Source organism: Rattus norvegicus, chromosome X, assembly GCF_036323735.1.
Source record: "Rattus norvegicus strain BN/NHsdMcwi chromosome X, GRCr8, whole genome shotgun sequence".
Classification (NCBI taxonomy): Eukaryota; Metazoa; Chordata; class Mammalia; order Rodentia; family Muridae; genus Rattus; species Rattus norvegicus.
This window is the reverse complement of record NC_086039.1, coordinates 36525298-36548261: the sequence shown is the minus strand read 5'-3', so window position 1 is coordinate 36548261 and position 22964 is coordinate 36525298. Positions and strand designations below refer to the sequence as shown.

Genomic DNA, 22964 nt, shown 5'->3' with positions numbered 1-22964 from the left:
TATGCTACCCACATACTAGCGGCCTCCAGACACCGAAAGAGAAAAGGCAGAACCTAGAACCACACCCAATCCCATAGTGGAAGAGGAAGCATAAAGATGGTCGGAGCCAGAGGAGATGGCTCAAGAAAATAGTGTCTTCCAAACACAATAGAACTGGTACATTTATGAACTCACAAAGAATGTGGCAGCATGCTCAAGTCTGTGTAGGCTCAAGCCAGATGGGTCCCAGAGCTGAAGGGGGGAAGTGTACATAATTTCCTACCCCTAACCAAAATTGATATCTCCAATTGACAACCACTTGCAAATGAAAATCAATTTTCGCCAATGGAGTCTCACTGGTTTTATAAGCCACACATACGGGGAGGTCCTATGCCAAAAGTAGATACGCTACACAAAACAAATGCAATGGTGTCTTTGTGGATTTCTTTCTAATATTGCTTTTCTTAGTTATTTACTTTTATCTTACTGAGCCTTGGTGTATAGCATGGTTTCCAATTTTGTGTTTTTATGGTGTGTATGTGTGTGTGTGTGTGTGTGTGTGTGTGTGTGTGTGTGTGTGTTTCTTACAATTTTTTCTGGTAATTTTTATCTTGGTTTGTTCACTTTTTTTTATTTGCCTGATTATTTTCTAAACAGAGTGAGAACAAAAACAAGGATTTGGATAGGTGGGTAAAGGAGGGGATCTGGAAAAAGATGAGGGGGGCATGAACAGAATATATCTTATAAATTCTTAATTTAAAAAATTGAGAGATTGGCCCTGCGCCCTGAGCTGACCCAGTGTCATAACTCTCTGTACCCAGATCCCATGGGGAGAAAGTCAGTTTCCAAAAGTGCTGACACACAAGCTTACAAGAGGATCAAGACACTGTAAGAGACAGCAAGACCAGCTAACACCAGAAATAAGCTGATGGTGAGAGGGAAAGGCAAGAACCTAAGCAACAGAAACCAAGACCACTTGCCATCATCAGAACCCAGTTCCCACACCACAGCAAGCCCTGGATATCCAAACACACCGGAAAAGCAAGATTTTGGTTTAAAGTCACAAATCATGATGAAGCTAGAGGTCTCTAAGAAGGACATAAATAACTCCCTCAAAGAAACAGAGGACAATACAGGTGAACAGGTAGAAGCCCTTAAAGAGGAAACACAAAAATTCATTAAAGAATTTTAGGAAAACACAACCAAACAGGTGAACAAATTGAACAAAACCATCCAGGATCGAACAATGGAAATAGAAAAAATAAAGAAATCACAAAGGAAGACAACACTGGAGATAGAAAACCTAGGAAAAAAATCAGGAGTCATAGACAGGCAAGCATCTCCAAAAGAATAGAGATAGAAGAGAGAATCTAAGGGGCAGAAGATACCATAGAAAACATTGAAAAAAACATCAAAGAAAATATAAATCCAGGAAATCCAGGACACAATGAGAGGATCAAACCTAAGGATAATAGGTAAAGAAGAGAGCAAACATTCCCAAATTAAAGATCCGGAAAATATCTTCAACAAAATTATAGAAGAAAACTTCCTTAACCTAAAGAAAGAGATGCCCATAAACATACAAGAAGCTGACAGAACTCCAAATAGATTGGACTAGAAAAGAAACTCCTCCCGTCACATAATAATCAAAACACCATAATCAAAACACCAAATGCACAAAGAAAGAATATTAAAAGCAGTAAGGGAAAAGGTCAAGTAACATATAAAGGCAGACATATCAGAATTATATCAGACTTCTCCACAGACACTATGAAAGCCAGAAGATCCTGGGAAGATGTCATGCAGACCCTAAGAGAACACAAATGCCAGTACATGCTGCTATATCCAGCAAAACTCTCAATTTGCATAGATGGAGAAACCAAGGTATTCCACGACAAAACCAAATTTACACAATATCTGACCTCAAATCCAGCCCTTCAAGGGATAATAGATGGAAAATCCAAACGGAGAGAAACTATACCTTAGAAAAAGCAAGAAAGTAATCTTCTTGCAATAAACTCAAAAGAAGAAAGCCACACAAACATAATTCCACCTCTAATAACAAAAATAACAGAAAACAACAGTCTCTATTCCTTAATACCTCTTAACATCAATGGACTCAATTCCCCAATAAAAAGACACAGACTAACAGAGTGGATATGTAAAGAATGTCCAGCATTTTGCTACACACAGGAAACACATTTCAGTGACAAAGACAGACACTGCCTCAGAGTTAAAGGCTAGAAAACAATTCTCTAAGCAAATGATCCCAAGAAATAAACTGGAGTAGCCATTCAAATATAGAATAAAGGAATATTCAGCAAAAAGTTATCAAAACAGATAAGGAAGGACACATCATATTCATCAAATGAAAAATCCAAGATGAACTATCAATCCTGAATATCTATGCTCCAAATGCAAAGTTTCATAAAAGAAACCTTACTAACGCTCAAAGCATACATTGCAACTCACTCAGAAACAGTGGGAGATTTCAGCACCCAACTCTCACCAATGGACAGATCATAGAAACAGAAACTAAACAGAGACACAGAGAAACTAACAGAACTTATGAACCAAATGGATTTAACAGATATTTATAGAACACTTCATCCTAAAACAAAAGAATATAAATTCTTCTCAGCACCTCATGGTACCTTCTCCAAAACTGACCATATAATCAGTCACAAAACAGGCATCAAACAGATATAAGAAGATTGAAATAATCCCATGCATCCATCCTATCAAGTCACCATGGACGAAGGCTGGTCTTCAATACCAACAAAAATGACAGGAAGCCCACATATACATGGAAGTTGAACAATGCTCAACTCAAGATAACTTTGTCAAGGAAGAAATAAAGAAATTAAAGACTTTTTAGAATTTAATGAAAATGAAGGCACAACATACCCAAACTTATGGGACACAATGGTCCATCTACACAATGGAGTACTACTCAGCTGTTAAAACTCATGACTTCATGAATTTCATAGACAAATAGATGGAACTAGAATGGATCCTGAGTGAGGTAACCCAATCCCAAAAATCATGCATGGTATACAGTCACTGATAAGTGAATATTAGCCCAAAAGTTCACATTACCCAAGATACAATCCACAGACTACATGAAACTCAAGAAGAAGGATGGCTAAAGTGTGGGTGCTTCAGTCCTTCTTAGAAGGGGAACAAAAATATTTGTAGAAGGAAATACAGAGACAAACTTTGGAGCAGAGACTGAAGGAAAGGCCATCCAGACACTACCCCACCTGGGGATTCAGCCCCTATACATACAGTCACCAAACCCAGACAATATTGCTGATACCAAGAAGTGCAAGCTGACAGGAGCCTGATATAGCTGTCTCCTGAGATGTTCTGCCAGAGTATGACAAATACAGAGGCAGGTGCTTGCAGCCAACAATTGAACTGAGAATGGGGTCCCCATTGGAGGATTTAAAGAAAGGACTGAAGGAGCCGAATGGGTTTGCAACCCCATAAGAACAACAATACCAACTAACCAGAGCTCTCAGGCACTCAACCACCATCCACAGTGTACACATGGACAGACCCAGGACTCCAGCTGCATATGTAGCAGAGGATGGCCTTGTTGGGCACCAATGGGAGGGGAAGCCCTTGGTCCTGCCGAGGCTGGATCCCCCCCCCCCAGTGTAAGGGAATGTCAGGGCAGGGAGGCAAGAAGAGGATGGGTGGGGGAACACCCTCATAAAAGAAGGGGGATGGGGAATGGGATAGAGGCTTATGGACTGGAAACTGGGAAAGGGGATAACATTTGAAATATAAATAATAAAATATCCAATAAAAAATGAGAGATTGGTATCAATTGTTGCATTTATTTAACTTTATTATATCTTGAAACCTGAAAATTACAGAACATTTTTCAAGCATCTTAATCTTATTCAACTGTGCACAGCATCTTTATATGATTTGAAAAGTATGAAGTTAGAATGTCTTATCACACAAGCAGGAATACAAATGAAGCAATCTTTTTAATTACTGTAACTAGAATAGTTCCTTTTCTAAAGAGAGAAGCTAAATTATTACTCCTGGTGAATATTTCATTACCATTTTCACTAAGTAATCAATATTATTAGCACCAATTCTCACAGTTTCCCTTACATCAAAAGTTATACAATGTGATAAGCAATAACAAAACAGCAATGATCCATGTTTCTATTGACAGTTTAAAATTATAAAATAAAGTTCCTAACATGTCAGACTAGTGTATCTTTCAATAGTGAACATCATAGATACCAGAAACCATGGTACAGGACAGACCACTTCCATATGTAGAAACCAGCCTCTGTACTATTTCTGATTCTGAAGGCTAAACTGAGAAGGCCTAGTAAGGGCAAGTGGCAAGCAGAATAAGAGCATCTTGTTTATAAATGGCTTAACATTGTCCTTGTATCAAAGTACCATTTCAAATTCAAAATACAATATTTACTTATGTATATTTTTGGTACAAAAGTACTATCTCCATGAAGAATAAGCACATAAAATAATATATTCTATTCTATTATATATTTAAAATTTGAGTATAAGTATCTTCAAAGATACATTTGAATAATGAATTCTTTACTAAATGTCCAAAGTTGATAAAAATATAAAGGCTTTAATGTAGTAACTATTCATCTTCTCACTATAGTCAGAATTCTTCCATACTGCTCTTTAGGTACACTTCTTAGATAAAATGAATGATCATTCTATATATCCAAAATTTTACCTAAACACTTATAAAAATATTTAGTTGCCTGAAGCTCATAGACACTTTGTAAGCTTCATTTTCTCCTTTTAAATCTGAAATGGTATCTTATTCTATATATACTATAAATTATCTAAAAACCTGGTAAGAATATTTTGTTGGGTGAAGCTCATTAGATCCTTTAAGCTTCACTTTCTTTTTCTAAATCTGAACACAGGAAAATAAATTATATGCCTATTGAGTGTTTTCCTGAAAACTGGGAGAACATGAAAAATATACTCCAGTAATATATAAATAAGACATCCAAGGAGGGTAACTATATATTCTCCTTTAATTTTCTCTTCTGTAAAAATTTCTCACCACTTTAATTATGGGAGTTATTGGTTTCTTATATTTCCTCTTTAGTTGCTTTAAAAATATGCATAAAGATAAACTCAAATCCTTTTTTGTTTCTTACATGAAGCATGTTTATAAATTATAAAATGAAAATATTATAAAGATGGAATAAACTGCCAGTCTGTATATGCTAATATTAATATGTTAGATGTATCTTGAAACAGGCTTTCAATATAATGTATTTTTTCAATTCTAGTTATAAGGTATCATAAGAATCTTCTTTAAAAATCTAATAAGCATAGGGAATCATCTGTGCATTAAGGAAGAATTTGTAAGAACATTTAAAGTTTTATAAACATTTTTTTTACTGGCCAAAGTTTACTCCTTCTTTAAGCTTTTTAATATAGTCTCCAAACTTTATGGCTACTCCCACCTTCACCCCCATATATTTTATCATTGTATCACTATCGATCAGCAGCAGGGCTTTCCCATCGATATCCTATAGAAAGAAGAAGTTTAAAATGATTAACAGTAGTTATATTCGAGGAGCAGTTGTTTCTTTATATATAAGAATAGGTAAAACTAAAGTGTCTCATTATGGTTATAAAATCGCTGAATATGTATCTCCTGTACAAAATTATCAAAAATACCATTGCATAGCAATGCATCATTTTGAAGTTTGTATATTCATATCAATTTTAAGAAAAAGCAAATCTAACTTAATTTATATTAACTATAACAATTGATATAATTTTAAGTACTGTATGAAGAATAAAATACTGTGTATCTATGACAAAAACAAAAAGAAAGAATGGCAGAAATGAATTTCATGGCTGTGAACTTTCAGACACTGGCTGGGAATATATAAACATCAAAGCAAATAGTAAATTGTTCAATAGTGTTGTCTTTTATGAAAGTGAGTTATTTGTCTGAAGCTAATTAGATGTTAAGACTAATTATTGGTATTCTTTTTATACTGAAAATAGTACATGTAGTTAAGTTGACACTTTACTATGTGATAACTATAAAACATCTTTACAAAAATTCTTTGCCTTAATTTACCATCACCTAATGCTATTAAAGCATGTTATTTGTTCTGTTTTAGTTCCAGCATAAACTAAAGCTGTATTTAATTACATAGCCATGTCTGAGAAGACCTGAAATCTTATACAGTAGTAAGTAAAATTAGAAAGGAAGGGAAATAGGACTTATTAAAAATCCATCTCATGTCAACAAGAAAAAGAACTTAAAAAAGATACAAATAGGGAAAAAGTCAATTATGTCTATTTTCCAGTCATATGATTCTATATTTAAAAGACCCTAGAGATGCCAGCAGAAAAATGCTTAGATATGACAAATACTTTCAATAATCACAGTGCACAAAATAGATAATACAAGACCCAGAAGCTATCTAGCTGGGTTACTTCACCTTCCTTAGGTAACTGGGGATTCCCTGCTCCCAGGAAGTCATTATATTGATGACCAACTTACTGTAGACACCCAATGGGTATAACACATCATAGTCCAGGACTCCTGGGGTCATCCTCTCACATAGTTGAGACTATGGCTATCTTTGGTATAAATGTTATAGGGAAGCCAACCACTTTCTTGTTGGATTTAAAGCCTGGTCCACAGATAGAATTAATCCTATGGCTAGAGAGGTCATAGGCCCTAGGGGAGGCTTACTATCTTCTTCTAAATGAACATAGCAATAAACTACCCCATAAGTTATTGTTTTTATACATATATTAGTGTATTTCTTGACTCTCAACAGAAAATTTTCTTTTTCCAGTACATAGTGATTAATACAGAGACCCACAACTGGTCGATGTAAGGAGATTCCCCTATGCTGCCATCCTGCCACCCAAGGCTCAGAAATCTTCTTGAAAGAGGTCAGAGAAAGATTCTAAGAACCAGAAGTAGTGGGAAGCTGTAGGGAAATTCTAAAATCATTAGAAAAGTAGCCCGAATACTCAGTTTCTAAGAAGTGGTTGTTTTTCTCTATATAAAACAAAACAAAACCAAACAGAAACTTGCCAAGAAAGAAATTAGAAGAAAAAAATCTGGTTCCCAGTATTTTTAAAGGTATCTAGGAATAAACCATGCCAAGAATGCCAAAGACCTCTACAACTAAACATTTATGCCATTAAATAAAGAACCTTAAGCAAATACTAGCAAAAAAGAAAATAAATACAATTTAACCATGATTTGTAATGGCTTTGTAAATGGCCATCAGCATCACAAATCCTCAAAAGTCACATAAGGTGAATAGAACTGACCAGCTAAAATTAATTTGTGGATTTTATAACAAGAGGGCTATTCTGTTATGCATTATAGGTAAACTTCTCCTATGGTTATGATCCTAGAGTGGAAAAAGGTTAGTTTGGAAAGGGTTTGTATATTTGCCCTTGCAGATGAGGTCTGCCTTAAACTTGTAATCCTGAATCAAGATTGTATTAGAAACTTAGATGCCCATATGAAGAACATACAGTTACCTTACCATTTAATCATAGAATGATGAACAAGATAACCTTTTTTACAAACAAAAGTAAAATGCCATAATAGGATTCTCCTGGCATGCATATCCAAATGAAAGTGTACAGAAGTCATTCAATGGCATTAAGATAGCAGAGAAACTAGATTAAAAATATACATTACATGTTTTCTGATGGTAGGGTAGAGTTGGTCTGCCAATGGAGGATCTAAACGGTTCAGAAATGTTATCACATCACTCACAGACCAGTTTACAGGGTTACCAAGGTGTCTTACAACAACCCTGTTACACTCAGGTGATGAACCTGCAGTTACAGTGAAACACAAATATTAAAAAGAAACTTGATCAGTATCTTGAAAATAAGAGAAGTTAGGTAGAACGTAATAGTCTCATTCCTGGAACCTTCTCTTAAATACCTAAGATCCAACTATAAAAATCCTGAATAAAGATGATCTGAGGACTGCTGCATACCAATGTGCCAAGGGACCTTCCCCAAAGAGCAGAAGCAGCTTCAGAATGTACCTTAAACTGCCATTGTCATAGATGATCAGGAAACAAATGTATCTATCCAAGGCTTCTTTGGCCAGGAGCAAGTGAAGGAAATGGTGCTACTTGGATTAATTAGGGAGATCTGAGCTAATTTAGTATTATTTCTTACTTGAACGGTTTCAATAAATTTCCTGACCATCTCTCAAATGTCTCTTTCTCTAAATTAGTTTTATTGTACTAAATACAATAGAGATCCCTCAAGTTTACACTTTATAATTGCTTGTTTTTTAGTTATACAAACAAATTTTAATAGTCACAATTATCACAGGTAACAAGATTAGTTCTTTGAAGCAAATCTCTCCATTATATTCAATATTGTCATTTTTAGATTCACCTTTACTCTTTAAATTCACACCGTTTGTAGTTTAAGTGTTAATCTGAATTAAATATACTTTCTGATGAGTCTAATCAGAAGTAGTTTTGACATTTAAGGCAATTATTCTTTTATGTTTAACTGAATAGCAATAAGTGTTTTGGTTGAATAAAACCATTTAGTAAAGAAATAGTGATACATGAAACATGAGTGCTCACATCTCAGCAAGTTTTAGCTGTGCTATTCACTAAATTGTACAGAAACTTCTTTGTATTCAAATATTACCTTAAGCAAAATGTCTGATTTCCTATGGCTAATGTATGATTACAAATGAAGAAGGCTTGGTAATTTACTAGGAAAATTTTTTTCTAACTGAAGAAAGTTAATAGAAATTTGATTTGTGTGTGTGTGTGTGTGTGTGTGTGTGTGTGTGTGAATTATCCAAAAGTATATCCTTTCTTTTTTATCACCTTATGATCATTCTGAGTATTGACTATAAAGAATGCTAAAGAGAATAGATTTTAATATCACAATAGTGTTATTATGAAGATCACCAGAGAAGAGACACTTTAGTTGATTAGCACAATGCTTTACCCATAGAATACCTACTCAATAATTAGTAGTAGCCATTGTGAATATCAACCATCAAAATAGGAAACAAGAAGCTTCTACTAGCTTTCTTAGAGGATGTTAATCATTGGTGCCATTAAAACTCACCAAAAGTGTTAGGGTCAATCACAGGTGTACGCTGAGCCTCCAGTAAGGCCATTTGCCTCATTTCAGGATTCTGTATGGGGATAAGCTCGCCTGGAGGGAGTGTACTTTCTTCCTTTGCTCTTGAAGTGGCAGAAATGATGGTGTCCATATTGGGAATTTCAAAGTCACTAAAGTAGGGCATTGTAGAAGAGCCAGGTACATCTTTAAACCTGTAATACTCCGCATATGTTTGGGTTGTATATACAGGACTTGGTGGAGTTTCTTGATAGTCTCTCTCTGGTGTAGATGCAGCAAACACTACTTCCTGGGAATCCTCTGAATCAAAAACATCATCGTCCTCAGGATTTTGGATATTCTCGGTGTTGTTGACAGTACTGGTATACTGGAAAGACTGGGCATTATTGACAGTATCAGCGTACTGGACAGTTTGGCTGAGGTCGTCCGTATCAGTGTACTGGACAGTTTGGCTGAGGTCAACATTATCAGTGTACTGGATAGTCTGGCTGAGGTCGACTGAATCAGTGTACCGGATAGTCTGGTTGAGGTCCACTGAATCAGTGTACCGGATAGTCTGGTTGAGGTCCACTGAATCAGTGTACCGGATAGTCTGGTTGAGGTCCACTGAATCGGTGTACTGGATAGTCTGGCTGAGGTCGACTGTATCGGTGTATTGGACAGTTTGGCTGAGGTCAGCATTATCGGTGTACTGGATAGTCTGGCTGAGATCAACTGTATCAGTGTACTGGATAGTCTGGCTGAGGTCGACTGAATCGGTGTACTGAACAGTTGGGCTGAGGTTGACTGTATCAGTGTACTGGAAAGTCTGGCTGTTGTTGATATCATCGGTATACTGGAAAGATTGGCTGTTGTTGATAGCATCAGTGTATTGGAAAGGCAGGGTATAATCCATGGGCTCGATGTTTTCCATATCCTGGTTATTATCTTGCCTCCTGCAGACTGGTGAAGTTGGACTATAACTTTGAGGATAGGTGAAGGAATCATCATGAACTATTTGTTCCACTTTCTGCACTTTAACTCTTTTAGACCTCAGGTAATTGTATTTTCTGACTGCAGATCTCAGAGGCTTCATAATCAAAAGAGAAATAAAAAGAATAATTAAGACATCATGGTTTCTGTGCAATATTATTTTTTCATTAGAAAATGGTGTTTATTTTGATCAAGCAATTTTGTTCCTCTTCTAACCTATATTTAATTTGTTGTGTACTTTATAGGCACAAATATAAAAATGCTCATCACCAAAGCAAGCTCTACTGTGCTTCCCAGTTGAGGTGTGTCAGGGGATACTCTACTGATAGCTGCATCTGGTGAGGGGTAGGGCTAGCTCTCCTGCTCTCACGACCTTGTGGCTGGGCCAGCTCTCCTGAGCTTACACACTTGAGGGCAGCTCACCACTGCCGCTGCTACCAGGGGTGGGGGCCAGGTGAGTCAGCCCTAAGGGCATGAGCACTAGAGAAATGACCATGCCACCTGCTGGCTGCGGCATTGTGTGAGCTAGCTGGGGCAGTGCTAGAAAGCTTACCCCTGGTAGTGTGGGTATGGGAAAGCTGTCAGACTGACTAACTCTGCTACCACCCAGGCCTAGATCCAGAACTTTTGAGTTGTCCCATGCCAAAATCGACCTCATCTATAAACTGCTGGCATGTGTGAAAGGGCTGGTCCTGCAGATCCAAGTACACAAGATAACCATGACACAGGGCAACAACAGGAAAACCAAAATGAGTCCTGGTAAGAATACAATATTGATGGTGTAGCAGAAGCTATAGGCCTTGAACCAGACCATGACTCATTGCAATGATCATTTGAAAGTAAAGATGGACAAAAGGGTATATACTGTATGACACACTACACCTTCCAGGATGAGATGTTTTCTATGCTTTGTTTTGGTTTCTGTTTGTTTGTTTTGTTTTCTTTGTGGGGATGTTTGTAAGGGCAGGGTATGGCTATGAAAGGATGGGGAGATGAGTGGGACTAGGGTACATGCTATGGAACTCACAAAGAATCAATAAAAAGTTTAAAAAACCCTTATTGTCCTACATTCATAAACTCTGAACATGAGCATTTTTTCAAAAAAAGTTATAGTCATCTGTTCCTCCAGCAAATATAGATAAGCCTTGATACTCTCACATTTACTAGTTCTCTATCATTTTGAACTGACTGGCATCTTTAGACAGAAAATATTTATCAAAGTTGTAATAATATATTTGTATACTTACAGGATAATTCCAGAAGGATCTAGAGCGAGCACGATAAATTTTTGTTACTTTTTCATCCAAGTCATCAAACTTATTTTCCAGTCTTTGAACAGTTTTAAATATAAGCTGTTGTAATAAAAGGTATTAGTAGTTATTGTTTCAAAAGAAAAGTAACACATGTGAAAATACACAAAGCCAAGGTTACTTGCTAGGCCCAATGGACGATCTCCAGTAGTCAGAAACATAACATTTTCTACTTGAGGCCTGGTATTTAAGGGACACAGGACAATGGCTGAGATGCCGAGTCTCAACCTGCCACTGCACTAGCTGATTTATGGACACACATGGAAGGGTCTTCAGTGCCAGAAGGTGAGTGCATCATAGTTTTATACAAACTCCCACCTATATGTGCTGCAGCCAGTTCCCATTGAGGAGGGTACTGACTTAGGAGTGATGTATTCAAATCTGCTAAGAAAAAGAACTACCTTCCATACCATGGCTTTAAAAAAGAGAGGCAGAAGGCAGTAATTTTCCACTCTGAGAAGAATATATATGATGTTGGGCTCCAAACTATTCTAAATATTAAGCAGCTAGAAATGATCTCACAGTGCTATTGAATATACCTTACATGCCATATAAATGAGGTACACACTACTGGTAATATGATGTTTTTTCTTGAAATGTTCAGAAATTTCAGAGAACATATTTATGAAAGACCAGAAATACTTTTTCATTCAATTATGAATGCCTTCCTCCTGTCAGAACTAATTTGCTAGGTGCTAGGACCATGAAACTTAAAAACCAGAAAAGAAGCAAACAAACAACATTTAAAAAAAAACTACAGAAGACAAACTCCTGTCCCAGAGAAATGCCTATCTCAGTCTGGAGAGAGCTATAAGCAGTGACCATTTCAAGAGGACAAATAACAAGCATCCTGGGACATCTCAAACTGTGCCCTGTGGAGCCCAGTTCCAATGGATACATCTATAAGACAACTCCTGTATCAAAGGTCCAGGGAACATCATGAAAAATTGAGGCAGAAAGATTGTAAGAGCCAGAGGACCAGGAAGCCTACTGTGATACTGTGTCTTCTAGTAATGCTAGAAACTACACCCAGAAAGTCTCACCAACATAACTAAACATCAGCTGAATAAAAAGGACACCGTAGATATACCAAAGTGGATGAGAGAAAGCTTGTGAGGACTCAAGCCTGCACAAAGAACTACAGACAACTAAGGAATGCTAAGACTGAGAGAACTCATCTTCCTCGGGGAAGAGCCTACTGATTGCTTGTCTAGTGCCAAATAGCACTGAAAACATGCACACAAGTAGCATTATGCAGGCTAAACAGTTTGTATTTAGGGATGTGTGTGTGTGTGTGTGTTTGTATGTTTGTATGTGTATATGTGTCTGTATGTATGCACATATACACGCAATACAAATTGATGAAAAAGAGGCCATAAATGTATGTATGTGTGTACATACACATGCAATAGTAATTCATGAAAAAAAGAGGCAATAAGTTTGAAAGAAAGGAGAGGTATATGAAAGGGTTTGGAGGGAAGAAAAGAAAAGGGAAAATATTCTAGTTATATCATATTTTCATCCAAGATATATATTACATATATATTCATTATTTTTTAGATCAGCTCTCACTATGTGGCTCTGGCTGACCTTTAACTATTTAAATGAAGCTGGCCTTGAACTTGTGGCAATATGTGGAGCAGTGGACCATGCCAGGAAAATTGGTAATGTTGAGGGGGTTAGAAGCTCTGGAACCCAGAGAGGACCTTAGGAGCTTTAACTGATTCCTACCAGGCCCCTATCATGTGACCACACTTCTACATAGGAACATGTAGATCACAACAGAGTTCTCCATGATAATGAGGTATCTAGAGGCCCTAAGGGTTTAACCAATAAACTTCTCTTCCTAGAAATTCCTTCCTGCAAAAGGTATTTAATCTCTGGTCCACCCCGAGGAAGTGATATTTATTTATTTTCCACATGAAAAGTCAATAAACAGTTTTGAACAAAAACTGTCTCTTTCATCAAGAACCTCTGTAGGGAACATGGAGAAGGCCTTCATCTACAGAGCTGTGTCATCTAAGACTCCTGCAGAAGCTCCCTCTACACTCCCAGACTAAGCTAAGAACAATTGCTAATGAGCTGAGCTGGAGTTCACCACTACCCCCCAAACATACCCCCAGGCCCTGGGTTCATCCTCAGACCAAGGGCCTCCTGCATTCTTTAGCTCCTCCATGACTTCCAGCAGCCTCTGGATTTCAAGAGTCTGAGAAGCCCTGCCCCAGGGCTCCTCATCTCAGACTGGTGGAACCCCAACCCTTCCTTCCTGACTCTCTGCGAGGTTTTCAGCGACTACTGGAAGTCCAGGAGTCAGGGAAGTCCAACTTCCATCTACCACATCTTAGGCTGTGTTTTCCTATGCCCTTATCAGTGTATCAGTGCTTCCAATGGCAGTGGAGGGTAAACTCAGTCTAGCATCTCTATTTTGCCTGCCCAGCAGTGTTTCCCCACCCCAGCAGCAGGGAAAAATGCAGAACTACAGCAATCCTGCCTCTGCCTCCAAAAGTACTAAGATTAAATATTGTTGTTTCTTTTATCATCTATTATATAGGTAAGGAGGTCATGTCAACAACACCCAGCAAAGTAAAGTGAGAAGATTCTTAAGTGCCCCTTTAGGGGTGCAGCTTGGGAACCTAGGCACTGCTCACCTGCAAAACCATATCAGACAGCCTTGTCCACCCTCCCCTATTTCTATGCAATTGTAAGACCAACTCCCATCAGCATGGCTTCTGTCCTCACTACTATCAGCCTAGAAGATAGATAGATCTCTCTCTCTCTCTCTCTCTCTCTCTCTCTCTCTCTCTCTCTCTCTCTCTCTCTCCCACACACACACACGCACAAGCACACGCAGAGAAACTTACTTTTCAAACCACTATCATTTCAGTCTATTCTGCAAACCTTATCAATAAAATCAATTTTTATGAACTTCTATTGCCTCTGGAGTATATAGCTCATAAAAGCTACAATAACTACATACTTCTATCAGTTCCTAACCACAAGTTTATTTTTATGACTTTCCCTCAAAACTATACAAGATAAAGTTCTTATAAAACATGAGCAAGCTATCTTAATATGTAACTAAGTAGGCACATACTAAAACTGTATCCAAATCTTCCAATTTCCTTTAAAAGTTTTATAGTAGAAATTAATATTAGGCAATAAAGATGAAAAATACACAAATACAGTACCAGTTCAATATTATTTTAATATTCTAAAACACTAATTTGATATTTCAAATTTTCACCTGAAAATACTATTCTAAGTGGAAATTGTCAAAAACAATTGCAATGAGGTAAAATAATCACAAGTAATCTGATATGGAAAATCTTCAGTTAACTATACAATTTCCCCTTACATAAGAAATGTTTACAGTTTAATGTTCTAGGAAAATACTGAAAAAGAGAGAAGTACCATACCTGACAATAGTTCAGGATAGAGGCAATTGCTCGTGGTCCTTCAATTTCTTGAATTTCATGAATTTCACGTGGATGGACTATATTCTAGGATAGTTTTCATACCACAAGTAGTTAATACTTTATTTCAGTAAGAGTCACATTGATTAGTGAGCATACCTTATACTACTTATCTATTTAAGTTTTTATTTGTCACCAATCTTTCAAAAGTCTTAATTAAAACAGAGATGAAATAAAAATTCGAGTTACAAGGGATGGAAATAATTGCCAGTCAAGTAAAGGAGAAAGGAACGACTTTACCAGAAGAGTTTAGGCAGAAAATTGCAGTAAAAAAAAAAGTTGCTCAGAATGTCCTAGTACATAAGGAAAGGAAAGATGCAAAATGGCCAAGATCTCACTGTCTAAAGAGATTCAGGATGAAGCATATTTTTGAGTATAACTTAAGAGGAACTCCATAATGCATCTGAAATATAAGCCTTTCTCTTTAAAATCGTAAACAGTGATATACTGGGCAATTTGTTGCTTCATATTACTTATATTACTGAAATGTGTTTTTGGTGAAGTCATAAAGCATATTAAAGCATAATATCGCTAATATCATTTTTTATCATATGAATATCCTAAGGGGATATTCATATCCAGATAGGAGAAATACTTCTCAGCAAATTTTTAAAAAAGACAAAATAACACAATGAAAAGCTGAGGACTTTAATTTCACTCATCAAAAGGTTTGAAAACCTGTTGTATTATCAAAAGACCTTTGCCTGTTTTTAATGCCATGCCTATGTGGAAAAGTATATGTGAGTCAGGCATGACAACATATTCCTGTGATATCAAAAACTCAAGAAGCTAAGGCAGGAGGATGGTGAGTTCAAGGACATCCTGGGTAGGCCAAAGACATTGAATCAATAAACAAAAGAAAACATATCTGGATTAGTGAGAACTATTCTCTCATTCATCCTGATATACTAGAACCTTCCTTTTCTATAGAACTTAACAGCTTCTGTACTTCAGGGCAGAGACATTAGTCTTCAATGTTGAAATTGATTTTAAAGCCAAAAAAAAAAAAAGACAAAAAACAAACAAAAAACCAACAATAACAACAAAATTAACCATGACCAGAGCATTACAGTAATTTTGATCCTGAACAATTCAACAGTGCCACCATGTGGCCAAACTAGAAAACACTTAAGCACTTCTGATTCTTAATAAACGAATTTCTAAAACATCTTAAAACACTGTTGAAATAAGACAGGGTATTAATTTATTTCCATAAATTAATTAATGTAACAGTGGGCATTTAGAGTCACAAAGTATCAAACAGAAAAGGAACTGTAGGGTATCATGTATACTAGCATTATCAAAGATGGACATATTTCACTGAACTATTAGCCATGATAATACAGAACACCTGGGACAGCAACTTTCTGGCCCAGATCCCAGCTCAAGGGGCCTCTTGTTGAAAATTCATATCCAACCAACACAAGACAGTCTTATAAAGACAGAACAAGCCTCAGATTTAGCATGCCGGGCTAGATGGCAGCTAAATGAGGATCCCAGCTCCACAACCAAGATAACTTTTGCTGGTCGAAGTGGGGCTAAATGTGAATATTATTTATTATGATTTGAACAAAATTTAAGTCTTCCTTCTTAGCCAGTTCTAGATAGAAGTTCAGCCCAGGAAAGTAATCCACACCTGATAGGAATCCAGGCGAAAACCATTCAAAACAAAAGACAGGATATTAATAAGTTGCCATAAGTAAGTGTTACATTTTGTCAAAAAATTATTCTAAGAATAAATTATGAAGTGAGGAAAATTTTAAAGTAAACATACTTGGTAGCTCTGTATACGTTTGTTTTAAAATACATGACACAGATAACCTAAATTATCCTCCACTGAATAAATTACTAAAATGACATGTACTCCTTACAAAATATAGTAGTTTACCTTCACATGGTAGCTTGTGTTTTCCAGTAAGTATTCCCCAAAATGTCTCTCAATAATGGACAGTAAGTATTGTTTCCAATGGTGAAAACATCACAGTTGATAAAAGCTAAAATTTGTCTAGATTACTTCAATGACATTTATATGTCCTTATGTGACTAAATATGCTCACTGCTAGGCCAAATTATATATATAATTATATAATATAATTATGTATTTTATGTATATAAGGTACTCTTCTTACCCAACCTGCTCTGTTTATATCACAAACAGAACTAACAAATGTAGTCTACTCTACCTGCCTAAGTCTCATCACAAAAATATAAATAATATCTAGCATCTCCTCTCTAAAACCTACCAGTCCTGTAGAAATGTTTGCCAATGACAATAACCTAGATGAACCTGAGGACACAGAATTTAAAAGAACCATAATAAACTTCATTAAGAATTCAAGAAGTTAGGGGTTGGGGATTTAGCTCAGTGGTAGAGTGCTTGCCTAGCAAGCGCAAGGCCCTGGGTTCGGTCCCCAGCTCCAGAAAAAAAAAAAAGAATTCAAGAAGCTTAAAAAATAATATATATATATATGTATATATATATAGTTTAATAATTTACATTTTGTGTTCAATGTCAAAGATTAAGAAACTCAGCAGAACTTTCCATAAAATGGAAATTTTTTAAAAGAAAAACCAGTTTGTCAGATTCTCACAAGTTAAATTTTATATCAACTCTACAAGTTTGCAATTCAATTTCAGAGTACCCAGGAGAAATGTTAAGTGTGTGTTCTTAGAAATGTTATAGGGCATTACCAAAATTATACTTATTATTTATACATTTCACTTCATGTAATGTAACTCAATTTAGCAAACACTGTAGCATAACTAAAAGAACAGAGATGATCAATTTCAAATACGAACCCCATCCACTTTACTGGGGCCAGGCATCATTGTTGTACAACAGGAAAAACTCCACTTCCTGAGTTGAGCCTATTACTGTTAGACTTGATGGAAGGTTTACTACTTAGTCACCAGAGGCAAACCTTCTACTCCTGAAAAGAAATGCATAAAAGTGTCACTTCATGAACCTAATCTCTAAAACAACTTAAATGGATAAGTTTATGAGACTGATGTTGGAACCTGGGATCTTATCCATGCTAGGCAAGTGCCCTACCACTAAGCTAAGTTACATTTCCAGCACTAGAATAAATATCTATGCATAGAAGAGCTATAATATTCATGACTAGGAAATCATAACCATGACTGGGAACTCATAATGATTTTAAAACAGGTGCAATCTGTGAATAGTCTACAAAGTAAGAGCCAAAAACAACTGAACAAGAGAATATACAGCTAACACCTTTGTAAAGGAGCTCAAAGGGCTTTAGGCCTAGGGAGCAAGAATGCTGCCCAACTCTGTCCCAAGAATCGGTTCTCATCTGAAGGCAGCTGCCATTGCTACCCTTGACACCAATGTTACTGCCGCTATTGCCTTGGCCACTACTGTCTTTGCCACTGCCTCTGCCACTGATGCTGCTGCTGCTGTCAGGGCCACTTTCTCTCCACCTTTGGTGCCTCTATTACTGCTAATGCTGATGGCGCTGCTGCGCTGCTGCTGGGCTGCTGGTGGTAGTAGTGGCTATTCTGCTGCTGGGCTGCTGCTGCTGGTGCAATATGGGCAGAGCGGCCACAGAGACTCTGCCTCCTCACCTGCCCCATAAAACCTTCTGAGGCACTATCTCCAGGGCCCAGTGAAGCCCCAAAATCATAGTTGCTTTATTAGTTACATTTAACATTAAACCTAAACAAACTGCCTGTGAAATATAAGCTGAAAACTTGATAGTACTCAAGGCTAGATCATGGCTCTGAGTCATTTAATAAGGAACTAGAACCAGATAAGTATGCAATGATATAATCCTCTAGCATGGATCAGAGGTCTGTCTTGAATTTCTGCCATAGAAGGGACTGAAGGGACTGTTACTGAAGGGACACCGCAGTGCAAAATTTCATTAATTGCATTCATCCCAGGACAGAGCAGCAGAGAGAGACATACTAAAGGGATCAGGGTTCCATCTCTTTCCTAATCTATTGGAGAAACTGATGACTAGAGTCCCTAAGGACAAAATTCTATGGGAGATTAAGAAGATAGAGAGTTAGCTCCCAAGTAATACGAATGCAGACCAATGTTGTACAAAAATTTCAAATTGTAATATACCTCAGTTTGACATATAAATTCCATCACATTTTATTTTTAACTGTTTGGGGTTTCCTGACTATAATGTTGACATGAACTGTGAGTAATTAGCCTGTATATGTGGCCATACAAAGGAAAACTCATAATGAAAATAAACTACTTACTGTGGTTACCCACAGGGACAAAACTCATAACTGCAACATAAGTAAAAGAAACCAGACATGAAAGAAAACATAGCATACAATTTAACTCAAAGATAGCTCAAAATCTGGCCAAAATAATCTTTGATAGAAGAGGTCTTTCCAACCTATGGCCACTTCAACCATCTCTGACTGTCCTATCTTGTGAATATATCATTAAATTACTTCTAAAGTTTTACTCTTACAATGAACAATGTAGAACAGTCTTACACTGATACAAGTAGTTCCAGAAGAAAAGTAAATAAAAAAGAAACAATGGGTAGTTAGAAAATAGGACTTATACATTTGAAAATCCTTCACTACTTCTCAATAGACCGACTAAAAAGGACTGTTGGAATCAGTCATAACACAGTGTTGATTCTACCTATGTCTTTTATCAGAGCAAAACAAGTACCAGATAGTATAAAATGACTTTGATCCTAAGGCTGCTTAATAACACACAAAGTAAACCAGGATCACTCCAACTCCAATCCAAAACAGCACAAACTAGGAGAGTCCACAGCCATCAACATTTCCCATAAGGCATATCTCACAATGATTAAGAAACATGGCTAAAATCAACCCTTTACATTAATGACTCATAAAGACACAAAAGTCAAATCATGGCAGTCAGAAATTTCTAAGATAGGAAACTCCAAAAAAGGCCAAATTGGAATAGTAATTTGCATGAACATATCCCATAAAGTATAGCTGACAATTATTAGGATGGTTAAAGTCTACCTTTTACCCAAGACTCCTTAGACACAGACAGCAAATCACAACAGCAGTATCTCCCTAAATAATAATAATAATAATAATAATAATAATAATAATAATACCAAAATAATCCAAATCCACACCATTACCTGCCATCAACTTATTCCATGAGGAAAACTCAAAGTGATTAGGATGGCTAAAATATACCATTTTACTCTAAGACTTTTTTTTTCGGAGCTGAGGACCGAACCCAGGACCTTGAGCTTGCTAGGCAAGTGCTCTACCACTGAGCTAAATCCCCAAGCCCTACTCTAAGACTTCTTAAGAACCTACAAGACTAATCACAAAAGCAGATATGTCCATTTCAAGCTACAAAAGATGCAAATAGAAAAAATGGGGAGTCAAAGGTCATCATTTGAGCCCATAAGGCATAGATCACAGTAGCAGGATGGCTGAAAAGTGTTTTATTCTGTGACTTCTTAAAGGTACACAAAGCAAGCCAAAACAGCCAGGTAGCTCCAGTATAAAACATTCAAATAAAGCAAGCTGGCAGAGTCACTTACCATCAACTTATCCCAAAGGCACAGCTTACAGTGACTAGGATAGCTGAAAACTACCTTTCATGCAAAAACTTAAAAATACAAAACATAATTCACGATAGCTATATCCTTCTAAGTTATAAAATCCCAAAGTAGGCCAAATCCCAAGTCATCTGCAAAACCTTTCTCATAAAAGATAGATTTAGGATGGGCTGAAAATGATGTTTGACCCTAAGACTTCATAAAGAAGCCTAAGGAAAATCATAATAGCAAGACTGATTCCATTCATGTAATAAAAAAACCCCCAAATAACCCTATGTGTGATCAACTTATCCTATAAGGAATAGTTCACAATTACTAGGATGACTAAAAAGTATATTTTACCCCAGAAATTCTTAAAAACAGAAAGGTAAATCAAGACAGTGAGATCTTTCTAAATTATAAAGCCCCACACAGCCCAATTAAAGAGTCACTTGCTATCAACTTATGCCATAAAAATAAATGAGTAGGATGGCTGAAAACTACCTTCTATCCTAAGGCCTCTTAAAAACACAAAATACAATTTACAAGATCTTTGTCTTTCAATGTTATAAAACCCTATAGCATCCTAAACCGGGAAAACCATGCCCCATCATTTTATTCCATTAAATATAGATCATGCTGACCGAAGGACTGAAATCAATCTTCCATTCTTCCTTAACAACATACATGCCAAATTACAACAGCAACCTGAATCAGGAGAGGAGGAGCCAACAGATTCCTAAGACATTAGAGCCTATTCTTTTTAATCAAGGAGCACACAGCTTTCCCCATAAGCATATCCCTACATTGCCCAACCTTACAGGGATCCAGACATTTTACAGTTGTTTGGGATGGTCCATCTGCTCCTGAAAATTAAACAATTCTCTGGAAGGCCTCTTCAACATCACTCTGTATGTTTTTCTTCATCCCCAAGTAACATAAACAATGATTCAGTAAGGTTGTAATGTCTTCAACCAAAACACGGTTAATGACCAAGGCCTCCAAAACTTGTTCTCAGTCTCAAAATTTGGTCCCAACAACTCTAGAGATTTTAGGCTCATTAATGTCAGAAGTTGGTAAGAGTTCTTCCTTTTTGTTCACCTATTTCTGTCAAGAAAGAGAGGATGAACTTCTTCCAGAAAGTCCAGCAAACATGTAGTAATTAAGAACATTGTATATATTATTAAAATTAAATTTTAAATTATATATAAATATATATGATTTATATTTTATATTTATTATTATACATTATGTATTTTGATATGTATAAATACATATATATATATGTGGTACATATGAATATGTTAAAATATCTATATTTTATATATTTATTATATTAGATATTACAGTTTATTAAATGTTATGTATAAATAATACACAATATATTTTATATATAAAGTATATTTGTTTTTATATAAATATAAGCATATGTAATTTATAATTATAACTTTAATGGCCAAATCACAAAAGCTCACAAGTTTTGAGGGGCTCTGAGACCTAAAATTAATTGAAACAACCCAACGACAGAGCTTTTGACGACAAAGCATATATTGACTGTTCCTGTCAAACATATTTCTTCACCTCAAAAGGCCTCAGCCAGTAGGCCAAAATAACTTAAGATGATTATTTTCTACATTAGTACACTCACATACCTGTGACAAAAAAAATTAAAAGGGTAAGATATCCATAACTTACGTATTTAGATGAAAATTCGACTACGCCAGCTTCTGGAAGTTTCCAGAAATCTAACGGCTAGCTGCTAGGCGTCCATGTGGACGCTCGGTGTCCGTTAAAGACCAGAGAGTATTGTTGACACCTTTTAACCGTCGTTTTGCTGGAAACCAGGTGCTTCTGATGTAATGAGTGTCGTAAAACTCAGGCGTGCGAAGTGCCTGGCCGTAAAACAATGCGCGTTTGTGGCTTACGAGACTGAGCGGGAGATTCTTTTAACTTAATCATGGCCACCTATAAACATAAACTGACCATTGGCTAGCCAATCCCATTGGGAGATCAAAAGACTATATAGTATGAGCTTTTTTTTTCATACTACAGATGGAGATAGGGCATAGAAAAGGAAGATTTCCAGTAGAAAGGGCCTTCCTGTCTACTATGCGCAGGGTCACCGGCATCAAAGGTTAGAAGCTCAGCCTCCGATCTTAGATTTATGTTAGCTGAGGTGATTGCAAGGACAGGTAGCCTCTAGAGCACTGTGGCAAGAGCCTCTCAAGTACACAGAGGGTTTCATGGAGACTAGAGGCTAGACTGGCTCTGTTTAATGGGCCAGTTTCCTAGGCAGATGGCATGTACTTTCATTTGTTTATTTAAAACTTGTTACTAGGGGTTGGGGATTTAGCTCAGTGTAACCTAGCAAGCTCAAGGCCCTGGGTTCGGTCCTCAGCTCCGGAAAAAAACAAAAGAAAAAAAAAACTTGTTACTATTTAAATATAATCGCATACTCTCTTCCTCCTCCTGTAATTCACTAGAGATGTCCGTGATGACAGGCCTTCAGGAGTACACCTTGGTAGGAAAACTTGAATGGGGAGAGGTGCGGCGTCTTAGAA

The 22964-nt window shown here is 36.7% G+C and overlaps 1 protein-coding gene across 1 annotated transcript; it reads right to left on the bottom strand.

Annotated features, from left to right (window-relative positions):
• Window positions 1-4925: 4925 nt before the first annotated feature.
• On the bottom strand, window positions 4926-22194 carry Scml1 (Scm polycomb group protein like 1). Its single transcript, NM_001427177.1, has 7 exons — window positions 22099-22194; window positions 17675-17805; window positions 14819-14902; window positions 11340-11444; window positions 9106-10189; window positions 7691-7830; window positions 4926-5531 (listed from the first exon to the last, which is right to left on the bottom strand). The coding sequence occupies exons 2-7, from the start codon at window positions 17699-17701 to the stop codon at window positions 5397-5399; spliced, it is 1575 nt and encodes a 524-aa protein (NP_001414106.1). The 5' UTR covers window positions 17702-17805; window positions 22099-22194; the 3' UTR covers window positions 4926-5396.
• Between the last annotated feature and the right edge of the window lie 770 nt (window positions 22195-22964).